The 14,365-nt window shown below is 39.1% G+C and overlaps 1 protein-coding gene across 1 annotated transcript in view; it reads right to left on the bottom strand.

The window, feature by feature from the left end:
* SENP5 (SUMO1/sentrin specific peptidase 5) overlaps nucleotides 1-14,365 on the bottom strand; it is a 64,921-nt gene that overhangs the window by 27,195 nt on the left and 23,361 nt on the right. The window contains exon 2 of the mRNA XM_005873169.2: nucleotides 10,023-11,560. Coding sequence (XP_005873231.1) covers nucleotides 10,023-11,529 — 1,507 coding nt within the window. The 5' untranslated portion in view covers nucleotides 11,530-11,560. The remainder of the gene's footprint in view (nucleotides 1-10,022; nucleotides 11,561-14,365) is intronic.

Genomic DNA, 14,365 nt, shown 5'->3' with positions numbered 1-14,365 from the left:
GCCCGGATGGGTAATAGAACAGTGACCTCCTGATTCATATAGGTTGATGCTGGCAGAAGAGAGTGTTTGTTGTTAATCCTCACCTGAGGATATTTTTCCATTATTAGGGAGCGTGAAAGAGAGAGGGAAAGACAGACAGAAACATCAATGTGAGAAAAATACACCGATTGGTTGCCTCTTGCATGAGCCTTGATCAGGGCCTGGGCTGGGCAAGAGCCTGAAACCAAGGTAGATGCCCTTAACGGGAATTGAACCCGGGACCCTTTAGTCCACAGGCTGATGCTCTATCCACTGAGCCAAACTAGCTAGGGCAACAAAATCTTTTAAAAGTTATGTTTTGTGAAAAAAATAAAATGAATCAGACCCTCTCCACATAGAGAAATGTTCTAAGATGTTTCACATTGGATTTCTAAACTAGCAATGCACTGTTAGGAAATGGCTAGCTAAAACTAAAGACAGACATCTTTTAGTAGTTTAACCTTGCAGTAGAATCCTATCTCTGATGAAAGAGTGCAATATACTAGTAAAGGGCTTAATTACCTGATTAAATGTGTCTATCACATTTGGTAACTGAAGGAATTATTTTTTAAAAAATCACAATTAGAGCCCTGGCCAGTGTGGCTCAGTTGGTTGACCATCGTCCCACGCACCCAGAGATCCTTGGTTCAATTCCTGGTCATGCAGGGCACATGCCTGGGTTTCAGGCTCGATCCCCAATAGGGGGCTAGCAGGAGGCAGCTGATCGATGTTTCTGTCTCTCTCTCTCCCCCTTCCTCTCTAAAAATCAATAAAAAACATATATATATATATATTAAATATAACAAATATAATATAAATATACATATATTTAAATCACAATTAGAGGGAATGAATTGTTGAGACTGCTGTCAAAGTATCATTTGGTAAAGGTGTGTAATTTCTCATCTCCAAGAAAGGGACAAATTCGAAGGCATTTTAAATACACAATTTGATAGCATTATTATAATCTGAAAAACACTATGAAGTAAACTTAACTGAATAACAGCAAGTAGCATATTTTAAGAAGGAAAACAGAATTAAGGATGACTTCTTGGCTAGAATAGAGAATAGTCTTCAGGTCAATTTAGGTAACATGTATATGCATTTTAATGGCTTCCAAAATGACCCACTGAATATACCTAAAAAGGCCCTAGGAAATAAAACCAGGACATTATTCTAAGTAAATACAAAGAAGCTGAAGAAAGGCTGAGAGGCTCACAAAAGTGCAGGCGTGACTTGTGCTACTCACTGATGCTGAATGGGGAGAGCAACAGCCTCGCTGACCATCAGTCTGACAGTTAAGTCTACTAGGTTAACATGGGAAAAATAAGGACAATAGACATTTTACTTAGCTCCCTTTCTAACTTTAAGAATGGCCTCTGCTACCCATCGACACAAAATGAACAGGAAGGACCACAACAAAGTGACTGTCTGGGAAATGGAGTGTTTTGTATAGGGAAGGGGCAAAAAAAGGGTGTGAAAACCCCATTTTTCTTCCTGTTAGTCTCTCATCGGAGTGGCTCCCAATTGGAAAGGCTTAAGACAAGAACAAAGGTCAAGGTATAGTAAACAGCAAAGAGTTGTTTGCTTATGCCTGGTCCTGATCTAGGCCAGGGGTGGGCAAACTTTTTGACTCGAGGGCCACAATGGGTTCTTAAACTGGACCGGAGGGCCGGAACAAAAGCATGGATGGAATGTTTGTGTGAACTAATATAAATTCAAAGTAAACATCATTACATAAAAGGGTACGGTCTTTTTTTTTTAGTTTTATTCATTTCAAACGGGCCGGATCCGGCCCGCGGGTCGTAGTTTGCCCACGGCTGATCTAGGCTTTAGGCATACGGAAGAGGAAAAAAAAGGAGGTCCCATGATCCAGATTAATCAGAGTAGGAGATAGAGATTTGGGGCTTCTAAGAAGGAATAGAGCATATATTTACCTACAACATTTACTATGTCATATCTTATAGTTATCTAACTATAGCCTTGTATATACAAGGGAGAATGGGCCCAAAACAGAAAATAAAGAATCCCAACATCTGAGAAACTGCATTTAAGGAAGACATTTTATCCTATATAATAAAAGCATAATATGCAAATCGACCAAATGGCAGAACAACCGGTCACTATGACGTGCACTGACCACCAAGGGGCAGACGCTCAACACAGGAACTGCCCCCTGATGGTCAGTGTGCTCCCACAGGGGTAGAGCAGCTCAGCTAAAAGCCGGGCTCAGCTGGCAAGCCCAGCAGCAGTGGCGGGAGCCTCTGCTGCAGGCAGGCAGTAAGGAGCAAGGGGTCGTGGACTGTGAGAGCCCTGGACTGCGAGAGGGATGTCTGACTGCCAGCTTAGTAGACATCCTAAGCCGGCAGTTGGACATCCCCTGAGGGGTCCCAGACTGCAAGAGGGCACAGGCCAGGCTGAGGGACCTCTAGTATAAAAATCTTGTGCACGGGGCCTCTAGTATAAAAATAATTCTAATAACAAAAGATTACAGTTTAGGCCCAGCAACCTTAATTGAAACTTCTCAAATAAGAAAGCAGGCTCATCTATCTAGGGCGTAGGGACTTCAATGCCAAACAAGTACCATGGCAAAGAGGTGTCCCTGTTAACACTGTTATTTCTGGATGGTAATATTTTGGGGGATATTAAGTTGTTATATTTTTCCCCTCTTATCTGTATTTTTGTTTTCACTTTCAGATGATAAATATGGATTTCTAATGCATAGAAAGGCCCTACCTGAATCTTCAAGGAGAATCTTAGATGACAACGTCTCACTGATGCATACCATTTACTCACTGGGACCATAAGCCAAGCGCTGGCATTATCTCACTTTATCCTTGTAAACACCCTATGTGTTAGACAGTATCCCTATTTTACAAATGGAAACCGGAAGCTTAGGGAGGTTAAGTAACTTTCCCAAGGATCCCTAACTAGCATATGTCAGAACTAAGACTGACTGCAGGTCAAACGACAACAGACACTGAGCAGTTAGCTCTTATGCTATGCCACCTCCAAAACAAGAACTACCCATCATCTTTTCCCTACAACTTTTGTTCACTGCACCTTTCCCTTTTAACCCTTTGCGGTCGTTTGTCTACTCTCAGCCACCAAAGCTTTTTTACCGTTCCGGTCGTATGTCTGCTCTCAGCCACCACAGCAAGGAACCGTACGAATCTTAACTCTATTCATTCATGTATCAGTTCATAATTTCTCTGAAAGCTCTTAAGTGTCTAAGCAACCTTGTCACGAACCAAAACATGGCCCCGACAAATCGGAGATATCGAAACTCAATATAAACAAACGCGGTCCTTCCACACTCGGCATGCAAAACACCGTGGCGAGTCAGTCGCCTTTTGAGAGTGAAGAAATCGACAAGCTTCGGAGATACTTCGCAGAATTTCAAATAAAGCTTTCCAAATTACGTTTAACTGTAATTAGGCATTCTCGCTTGTTAAGATATTTCAAAATAATACTCCAAAATGGCAAAAAGAAAGTTACCGAAAGACGTGTACTGCGGACCTGAAAGTAACGATGAAGAGTTTTATTTTGGCAGCTTGAATACTGCCTCTGATGTAGAAAGTGATAACGTTTGTACTGATTCTACTAGTAGTGACGTAGTTCCAAAAAAGAATTAATAAATCTTGTTTATCCTTCATAATCTTGCATGTTATGTACCACTGCTCTTTCAATGGAAATTAATTCCGACCAGTACGACACCCATGTCCAATTTTAATACGACCCAAAGGGTTAACACGGGTGGGCCAAGAATTACCCAGAAAACAGACTTAAAATGAAGGTTAAATCCATTATTCTTTTTTTTAATTGAGGACTTTTTAAAAATATATTTTTTATTGATTTTGAGAGAGAGAGAGAGAGAGAGAGAGAGAGAGAGAGAGAAACGATGTGAGAGTGAAATGTCAATTGGCTGCCTCCTACACACCCTCTACCAGGGATCAAGCCTGCAACCTGAGCATGTGCCCTGACCAGGAATGGAACCAGCAATCTTTCAGTGCAGGGAATGACATTCTAACCAATTGAGCCACACTGGCCAGGCCTATTATTCTTTACCCACTTGTTATCACCAAACTAATGAACCAAAAAGGAAAAGTGCATTTGGAATACAATTTCTTTTACTTCAAAAGTACTAAAATTTCGCCCTGGCCGGTTTGGCTCAGTGGATGGAGCATCAGCCTGCGGATTGAAGGGTCCCAGGTTCGATTCCGGTCAAGGGCATGTACCTTGGTTGCAGGCACATCCCCAGTAGGGGGTGTGCAGGAAGCAGCTGATCAATGTTTCTCTCTCATCAATGTTTCTAGCTCTCTATCCCTCTCCCTTCCTCTCTGTAAAAAATCAATAAAATATATATTTTTAAAAAGTACTAAAATTTCAATGTGACCAAGAAGCAAAGGACAAAATGTTAGGAAAAAACAAAATAACAAAAAACTACAGTTCAAATTATAGTCCATCCCGCAAGTACAAAAGGTAATAATTTAAAAAATAAAACCTGAGGTATTATTTTAGAAGTTAAATTGGACAGTTTTTTCTTGAAACAGCATCCCATTCTAAAAGTGGAAAAAGGCTGATTGTGTTATGCACATAAGAAATGCAACCACCTGGTTCTCCAACAAATATAATGCACATGCCAGAAATCAAAAGGTATTGAGGTGTTGTATATGCCTAAAACTTATGTAAGTTTGTTAATCAATATCACCCCATTAAATTCAATTTAAAAAAATGTTTTAATAATGAAATATAAGGATAAACTTAAGGATTGTGCAAAATCTAAGTAAAAAGCATTATAAAATTCTATAAGGGACACACAGGTCAATAAATGGAATAATTCTTTGTTTTTAGACAGGAAAACACAAATATTGCAATCAATGCAATTTTCCCTAAATTAATCTATAAATGTAATACAATACCAATTAAAAGCCATGTTTTTTTTTTAATTAAAAAACAAAACAAAATTCCTCTTGAGACAAAAATGTGAGAAATTCCTATAAACTTTTAAGGATTAAAAGGGAGCAGTGAATAAGGGTCAAGAGAAGAAACAGAGAGCCTAGTCAACTAACTAGCAATTAAAGCAGAATAGTGCTAGCACAGAAACAGACCCAATGGCAGGTGGCATCTCATGACCCTGGGGAAAAGATGAATCAATCAATAAATGGTACTAAATAGAACCAGTGACCAAATATTTTATTCACAGTTGGAATTCATCTTGGTGTAAAGAATGAGGTAGGGCCCTAACCGGTTTGGCTCAGTGGATAGAGCATTGGCCTGCGGACTCAGGGGTCCCAGGTTCCATTCCGGTCAAGGGCATGTACCTTGGTTGCAGGCATATACCCAGTGGGGAGTGTGCAGGAGGCAGCTGATCGATGTTTCTCTCTCATCGATGTTTCTAACTCTCTATCCCTCTCCCTTCCTCTCTGTAAAGAATCAATAAAATATATTTAAAAAAAAAAAAGAATGAGGTAGGGATCCATCTTTTTTTCCAAATGGCTAAATGTAAAAATGACACATTAATAGTCTAGAACAAGGGTGGGCAAACTTTTTGACTCGAGGGCCACAATGGGTTCTTAAACTGGACCGGAGGGCCGGAACAAAAGCATGGATGGAGTGTTTGTGTGAACTAATATAAATTCAAAGTAAACATTATTACATAAAAGGGTACGGTCTTTTTTTTTTTAGTTTTATTCATTTCAAACGGGCCGGATCCGGCCCGTGGGCCGTAGTTTGCCCACGGCTGGTCTAGAAGAAAGTAGGAACGAATATTTTTATAGTATTGAAACAGGAAAAAGCTTCAATTTTAATGTTTTTTTCTAACATATGACCATAAACATTTTAAAATAAAGTGGCAATTACCCTGTAATTACTTTAGAACTTTACACCCTTATGAACATGTTTTTCTTAAACATGCAAATAGTACACTATATTTACTCTTCTTTTTTTTATATTTTTTTATTGATATTTTACAGAGGAAAAAGGAGAGGGGGATAGAGAGTTAGAAACATCGATGAGAGAGAAACATCGATCAGCTGCCTCCTGCACACCTCCTACTGGGGATGTGCCTGCAACCCAGGTACATGCCCTTGATCGGAATCGAACCTGGGACCTTTCAGTCCACAGGCCAACGCTCTCCACTGAGCCAAACCGGTTAGGACTATTTACTCTTCTTGAATCTGCTTTTTTTCCTTCAATACATGTTTTTCCCTAAGTCAATTCAAAACAACCTAGTAGTCCATTACATGGATATGCCAGATTTTAACCAATTCCCTACTGATGTCCATTTAAGTTAATTTTTAGTTCTCTAAGTAATTAAACCTTTGACATATCATTGTTTTATTGGTTGCCAGAACAGTCAAATTTCTGGATCAAAGGACAACTGCATGTCTAAAACTTTAACTTTTCACTTAAGAGTTTTGTTATATACATATACAAGTTTTTAATGTTTATGAAGTTAGATTGATACATTTTTATTGCTTGAGTTTTCCATGATGCTTGATTATTAAAATGGTCTTTTGTACTTATTTTTTAAGTTTTACTGAACTATGATTCACACACCACAAAATTCAACCTCTTAAAGTGAACAATTCAATGATTTTATATATTCAGAATTGTGCAACCATTATCACTTAATTCCAGAACATTTGCATTACCCCACAGAGAAACTTGTTAGTAGTCACTCCTCATTCTTCTCTCCCTAGCCCCTGGCAAACATTAATCTACTTTTTATCTCCACATATTTGCCTACTCTGGACATGTCAAATCAATAGAATCCTACAGTATGTGGCCTTTTTGTTTGGCATCTTTCACTTAGTACATTTTCAAGGTTCATCCGCACTGAAACATACTGTATATCAGTATTCCATTTCTATTTATGACACAATAATCCACTGTGTAGATATACCAAATTCTATTTATCCATTCATCAGTTAATAAACATTTAGGTTGTTTCCACTTCTTGACTATTATGAATAATGATGCTATGAACATTGTGTACAAGTTTTTTATGTATTTACTTGTTCCTAATTAAATTTTTAATCCATCTATTCTAGAATGTTGTGACATAGGAATTTCTTTCCTTCCAAAACAGTAGCTAATACAGAACCCTAGATTTTCATATCTTCCCTCAAGTCTTTTAAGGTATACATGGTTTCTATCTCATCGATGTTTCTATCTTTATCCCCCTTTCTAAAAAAATCAACAAAAACATACTTTTAAAAAGTTATCTTGTACAAGCAAAACTCAGTATTAATTTTTTTCAGCAACTCACAGCTGTCATTGCAAAGCATCCAACTTGGTTTTGAAGAGAGTAACTTTCTCTTTACTCATATTTCATTTAAACTAATGAATAAAATTATGAAGCAGTAAGTATATTGAAGTAAGTACAGCTGTTGATAAATATGTAAGCCCACTGCAATGAGCATAATGTACAGTTATATTAGAAAAGAGGCAGCATTCAGCATACCATGGGATTTAATTGGCTAATGCTATAGAAGTCAGTGAAGGGAGCATCTACTATACTGACTATCCTAATGGCTCTATTAATCCTGATTACTCAGGTTTAGTTCTTTTATTTGTTAAATCTATCTTTCATTGTGTTGGCTTTCTTCAGATGTTTGGTGATAGATTCTGGGCTCATGTCTACTTGGGTAACTTGAAGGGTGGAGGGAGGGCTATGATGGGCAGTAGATGTTGCTCTGCCTTGAACTATTTTCAATATGGTGCAGATGCTAAGAACTCCAAAAACTGTTCTTCTGGAAATCACTGTTCCTCATTCTTGCCAAGTGTTACAGTATTGGAGCAGGGGGGATGGGAAATGTCCTCTCTCCCCATCAATCTCTGGTTAGAATATCAATGCTGTATGTCAAGGGGGCGAGGATTTCGGCTTGATAGCAGATATCATAAAAAACTTGCTGCTATATGGCACAGGCAGGGAGAGATACTTGTGTTGAGATTCCCCTACTCAGTCTTTTATCATAGGTCTCTGCTTTCCTCTCTACCTCCATCTTCCAGAAATGGGACTCACTTGATATTGCATCATTTTCCTACACTAATCTTCCTTCTGCTGCTGGGCTATGCTCTGGGCCTTCCCTCCACTTTCTGCCTTTTGGGAGTTTCTCAGTTTCTGATTTACCAAACTCTCCTCCTAGTTTTGGGTATGGAGAGACACATGTGTTTTTAACATACTTTTCATGCATTACAATACAGATCACTAATGTGAATAAATGTAAATTCTATAAAAGTTCCTACTTCCTCACATCATGCTACAGTTTTACTATATGCCATATTCAATGTATCTATTGTTTTTGGAAGTGCTACATCTATATGTATAAATTAATTTGGTATTTGTGGGTAAATATTATTTTAGATTTGTGTATCATGGTTCTGCTAACCTCACGGTAGGGAAATTTGTCTTTCTTCTAGACAGTATAAATGACAGAAATAGGTTTTTTAAAGATTTGCTAGGACTCTGTACTTTGAAGAGGTTTTTTGCGTGTGTGTCTGGGAACTTTTTATACAGATTTAATTGTTGGGCAAACAAAGTGTTCAGACCACCAAGAAGTAACTCTCCTAACTCCCCAGAAAAAGCCATTTATAAAAATTTGATATATCTGTCAAGATATATCTTATACATATGTGGACACATATATACACATACTTATCCTACATATGTGCATATGTATCATTTAACAAAATGGCATCATTTTACAACTTGCTTTTTTACTTTATATACAGCTTTCAGTATCAAAATACAGATAAAATTTATTCCTTAACAGCTTCATAGTATACTATTGCTTGGATGTGCCATAACTTTTACTTCCATAGAAACATTTGTTGTCTTAAGTAATGTTCCCATACAAATATATTTGTACTCTTTTAGATCTTGGATAAATTGCAATAAGGGGAATGGGTCAAAAATTGATACTATCATAGTGTCTTCCAAAAATGTTTATGCCAACTGATTTTGTGGGGTAGATTTTAACAATTAGGCTTTAAAACATGACACAGTAACTTGAGGCCATAAAGACAGATATATTTTACTATGAAAGAACTGAAAATTTCTGTTAAGCAAAAATATCATATACAAAGTCGAGGCTTTCATCTTTTGGGAGAGAAAAACTTAAACTCTTATAATATTTATAATTAAAATTTAACATCTTTAAAACTAGAATGATGATAAGGTCTATGAAGGTAAGAATCAGTGTATCCTACCCTCAGAGAGTATTTAATGCTACATTCTTAGAACTATCACACTGCCTGGTACATAAGAGCTTCTTGTAATTAAATAAATAAAATATAAATAACCCAATAGAAAAATAGGCAAAGAAAAGTTATATACAAACAAAAAATGGCCAACAAATATAGACAAAAATGTTTAAACTTTAAACTAAAAAATGCAAATTATGACGGGGTGGTAAACACACAATACAATATACGGATGATATACCCCTGATGACGTCCCCCAGGGGTATTACAGAATTGTACCCCTGAAACCTATATAATTTTATTAACCAATGTCACTCCAAGAAATTCAATAGTATTAAAAAATGTTTGATAAAAAATAAATAAAAACTGAACATTAAAGTGAAAACTCTCATGATCTGTAAGACTGACAAAGTTTAACAGGTGTAAACTGGTTCAGCTTTTTGAACGCTAATTTAACAATTCTCTTAAAATTTTAAATGTATTCTTCCAGCATCAATTCTACTACTAGGAATTTCACTTACAGACACACTTGCATAATTATAAAGAAGTAGTTTCACTGCACCATTGTTGATAGAAGAAAACAACTGTAAGCACCACAAGTGTCCATCAATCAAGAATTAAATAAACTATGGGACGTCTATATAATAAAACAATATAAAAAACAAATGTCGAGAAGAATGTCTAATTGTTTAAAGAGAAATCCATGTGTGGAAGGGAAAAACACCATCCTAGAAAGGATAATGGACAGCAAGTGTGGGCTGGAGGTTGAGGGAGAATAAAGGAAGAGTGCATACCAGAAAGGCAGATTGACAGCTGTTCATCATCCACTGGAGATGCTTTTTGACTGTTCTTCCCATCTCCCACTTGATTTTCTAGTGCGACTCCACTGCACATCAGAGGAGCCTCCAGCGGACTTTTACAGTAAGGGTGGTCCAGCAACTTAGAACAAAGAATGTTCTGTTTGAGAGATCCATCCTCATCCATCTGGTATGAGCTCTCTTTCTGAACAGTCTCTTCGGACATAGGCCCATCTACATTACTTACAGATTGATCTGCCCCAGACACTGACAATTTTACTGTGTCATCATTGACAGTACTTGTCCGATTTTCCTGACCAAGAGTCATATTTTCTCTTTCGGTTTCTGAGATAAACACATTACTAGAATGATGCTCTGGTAAGGGGATGTCATGAATTAGCTCTGGAAACTCCCACTTAGGAGGGGAAGAGGGTGACTGGTCCCAGGTATATGTGGCACTGCCATTCTGTTGGTCAGGGAATGCTTCAGCTAAACTAAGCTCCTTGCCCAAGAAAGGGCTTCCTTTAGTGCAGCCATCAGGCACATGAGAGTTCTTTCCCTTCATCACAGTACTGCTGTCCATACCTGGGAAGTGTGGTTGATGCCGACAAGAAGGGTCTTTAAGTTCTGGGGAAGGGAATGGGCTACAACTGCCACCCTCACCGTTCTCCCTAAGGGTCTCTTGATGGTCCCCAGTGACCTGCACCCAGCTTTGCTGGGCTTTTTTTAGCTTGCAAACTTTGCTTTTTGTTCTGAAGTGCTGGGATCTGAGAATCCTGTACCGAAATCTAATCATGGATAATTTCTCATACATCATAAGAGGAGATACTTTTATTCTTCTATGTTGGTTAAGTTGGAACTTTTTTGGAGTCAGAGGTCCCCTATTCCTGTGGTGCTCCAACCCTCGGTAGCAGCCATAACAAAAGCGCTTTCTCTTATGGTTGCTCAAGGTGACCACAACTGTGCCACTCTCACCTGAACTTTGGCTCTCCCCATTGAACTTCATGGGAAAGTCAGAAGCTTGCAGCTCCGTCCTAGGTCTGTGACCAATAGCCTGATCTAAAACACTATTTGCTGGTAAGTCAGCAACTGCCTGCAAGAGATTTTTCTCTCCGCGGAACTCATGGTCAGAGTTCTTTGCTGACAGCAAATTCTCTGCTTGGAGTTTCAGGAGGGTCCTTGAGGAGGAAACTAAGTGTTTAGTGCTGTTTCTTTTCACTTTAGAGGACAGAGTACTAACATTTTCAGCAGCCACATTCGACTTTGTCTTAGCAAAAAGGGGTTCATCCTGGATCCAAGTTTGCTGGATTTGAAGGGCCTTCTCTCTGCACTGGACATGCCTCAACTGCCTGCTCCAAGTAACTGGCCTTCCCAACTTTGCTTTCAGAATGCACAAGTGCTGGTGAAAGTAGAACTTCTTAAAACCTCCAAACCCAGTATTCCATTTCTCAGAAAAGGCTAAGTGGATTCCTTTTCTCCATAGAATTTTCCTCTGTTTTTTCATCTTTCTGATGCATAATGAGATCTGGATGTAGCTGTAAAGAAGAAAAAGAAAAGTTACATTTGCACCCTAAAACTTAGGTCATAAAGAGCCCTGGCCGGGTAGCTTGGTTGGTTAGAGCATCGTCCAGATACACCAAGGCTGCAGGTTCGATCCCTAGTCAGGACACATACAAAGTCAGCCAATGACTGCATGAATATGTAGAACAACAAATTGATGATTCTGTCTTTCCCTTCCTCTCTCTGAAAAAATCAATAAAAAAAATTTAGGTCAAGCCCTGGCCAGTGTGCCTTGGTTGGGTGTCATCCTGTGCACTGAAAGGCTGCCGGTTTGATTCCAGGTCATGGCACATGCCCAGGTTGTGAGCTTGATCCCAGGTAGGGGGCATGCAGGAGGCAGTTGATTGATGTGCCGCTCTCACATCAATGTTTTGCTCTCTCTCTCTACCTCTCCCTTCCTCTCTCTAAAAACCAGTAAAAAAGTCTTTAAATAAATATAGATCATAAAGATATATTCGCAGGAATATATATTAGAAAATAGAATAAAGAGAGCGTATAAAATTCAACTAGACCAGTGGTTCTCAACCTTCTGGCCCTTTAAATACAGTTCCTCATGTTGTGACCCAACCATAAAATTATTTTCGTTGCTACTTCATAACTGTAATGTTGCTACTGTTATGAATCGTAATGTAAATATTTGATATGCAGGATGGTCTTAGGTGACCCCTGTGAAAGGGTCGTTCGACAGCCAAAGGGGTTGCGACCCACAGGTTGAGAACCGCTGAACTAGACTATCAGACAAAATGAAATCCTATATGATCAAGGAATTCTAGGAATTCCCCACAGTGAAAGTTGAGAAGAAAATCATGCATACTCTAACATGACCCTGTTTGCTATACCTGCCCACAATAAACTAAGTTTCAAGAATCATTTCCCAATATGCAGGGACTAAACACAGGTTTACCTCAGTTCCCTCTCTAAATCCCATTAAGATGACAAACACGGGTTTTAAAAAGGTAAAAACACTCAAGGACAAAGAAAATGAAAAAGGAGATGAGAGCAATACTATTTTTGAAAGAAGAAAGCACATGAATGAGTATTAACAGACTTAGCAGGCCAAAAGAGCAGAAACTAAGCCAGCAGTAGCGGAAGCCAAAAGGCAAGCTACAGGATCTCAGAAAGGCTTAAGAATTGAAAGCAATAATACCTATCAGGGTATGGGGGGAGTGGAAAAATGAAGAACTGGTTCAAAGTCTGAATAAAAAACAAACCCTAAGATCCCTTCTCCTACCTTGGCAGATAACCAACGTCTTACTTTCTGGGGAGTCCATTAAATTGAGGTCCACAAAATTGAGGGTTTACTGTACAGTAAATCCAAATTGAAATACAAACAATAATAAATGAACCTAACTGTATTACAAATAATCAACATAACCAGAATGAAAGGAATTAGCCAAAAGTAAATTTGGAAAACATTAACTGTGTAAGATGAGAAACAAAAGAACTACACAAATACTGTACTTTAGTTATTGAATTTGTTTTTCACAGAGGGATGAAATTCTGAAACTGCTTTGTCATTATTCTAAAATTAATCAAGTAAGTACATATGTTGTGGGTAACTAGAGCTAGGTTTCATGTTGGTGAAGTTACAAGTAATGAGAGAGACAAAGTGAGATAGCTTTGAATCCATAGTGACAGACAGAAACCAGAGGTATTTGTATGAACTGATGGTGATACACACACACACACACACACACACACACACACACACACAAATATCTAAAAGTGTGCACACACATATATTTATTTCCTAGCTCTCTCCACTTAGAGAGTCTAGAAGCAATAGCATCTCAGTAGCAATGAGCACCTCTAGCACCCAGATCTTGGTTTCTAAATATTACTCTACACTTAAAAGAAATGGCTGATTCCAGAGCTGGGGCAGAGGAAGTATAATATAAATCTGGATTATTATTGTAGTGCCAGAAAGTATACAAGTGCTCAAAAATTTATGAGATATGTCAAAAGGACACAGGAGCCAACTTTAAGAGACTCACAATGGCCAAAAAACACACACTGACCAACTGAATATAAAATGATAGTAATGGGGCCTGGCTAGTGTGACTCAGTGATTGAGCACTGACCTATGAACTCAGTTTGATTCCCGGTCGGGGGCAGGACTGTGAGGGGGGCAGGCTGGGCTGAGGGACCCCCCCTGCCCACTGTACGAATTACGTGCACCAGGCCTCTAGTCTACACTAATAAAAGAGAAACATGGTAATTAGCGTACGACCGCTATCCTTTTCATTGGCTAATCAGTGAGTATATGCAAATTAACTGTCAGCCAAGATGGCGGCCGGCAGCCAGGCACTGAAGCGAGCATGAGGCTTGCTTGCTGCGAACTCCAACGTTCCCCGCCTCACTTGCCGGCCTCTCAGCTGCAACTCTAAGCAACTATGTACTATGTTGCAAATAAGAAGCTAAACAAAACCCCAGAAACCGACTTCCATTCAGCCCGGCTCGGACCGCAACATTGTATCGATGTTTTCAGCAGCAAGGCCTCAGAGCTAAAGCTGGCCCAGAATAAAAAAAAAAGAAAAGAAAACAAGGAGCGGTTGGAAGCTTTAGTCATTCGCCAGCCGGAAAACAGCCCTCAGCCCCTCACCCAGACTGGCCAGGCACCCCAGTGGGGACCCCCACCCTGATCCAGGACACCCTTCAGGGCAAACCAGCCAGCCCCTACCCATGCACCAGGCCTCTATCCTATATAGTAAAAGGGTAATATGCCTCCCAGCACCGGGATCAGCGGAGCAGCAAGGCTCCCAGCACCGGGATCAGTGTGA

Source organism: Myotis brandtii, unplaced genomic scaffold (assembly GCF_000412655.1).
Source record: "Myotis brandtii unplaced genomic scaffold, ASM41265v1 scaffold4, whole genome shotgun sequence".
NCBI lineage: Eukaryota > Metazoa > Chordata > Mammalia > Chiroptera > Vespertilionidae > Myotis > Myotis brandtii.
The sequence above is the reverse complement of the archived record's forward strand: the minus strand, read 5'-3'. Positions and strand labels throughout refer to the sequence as shown.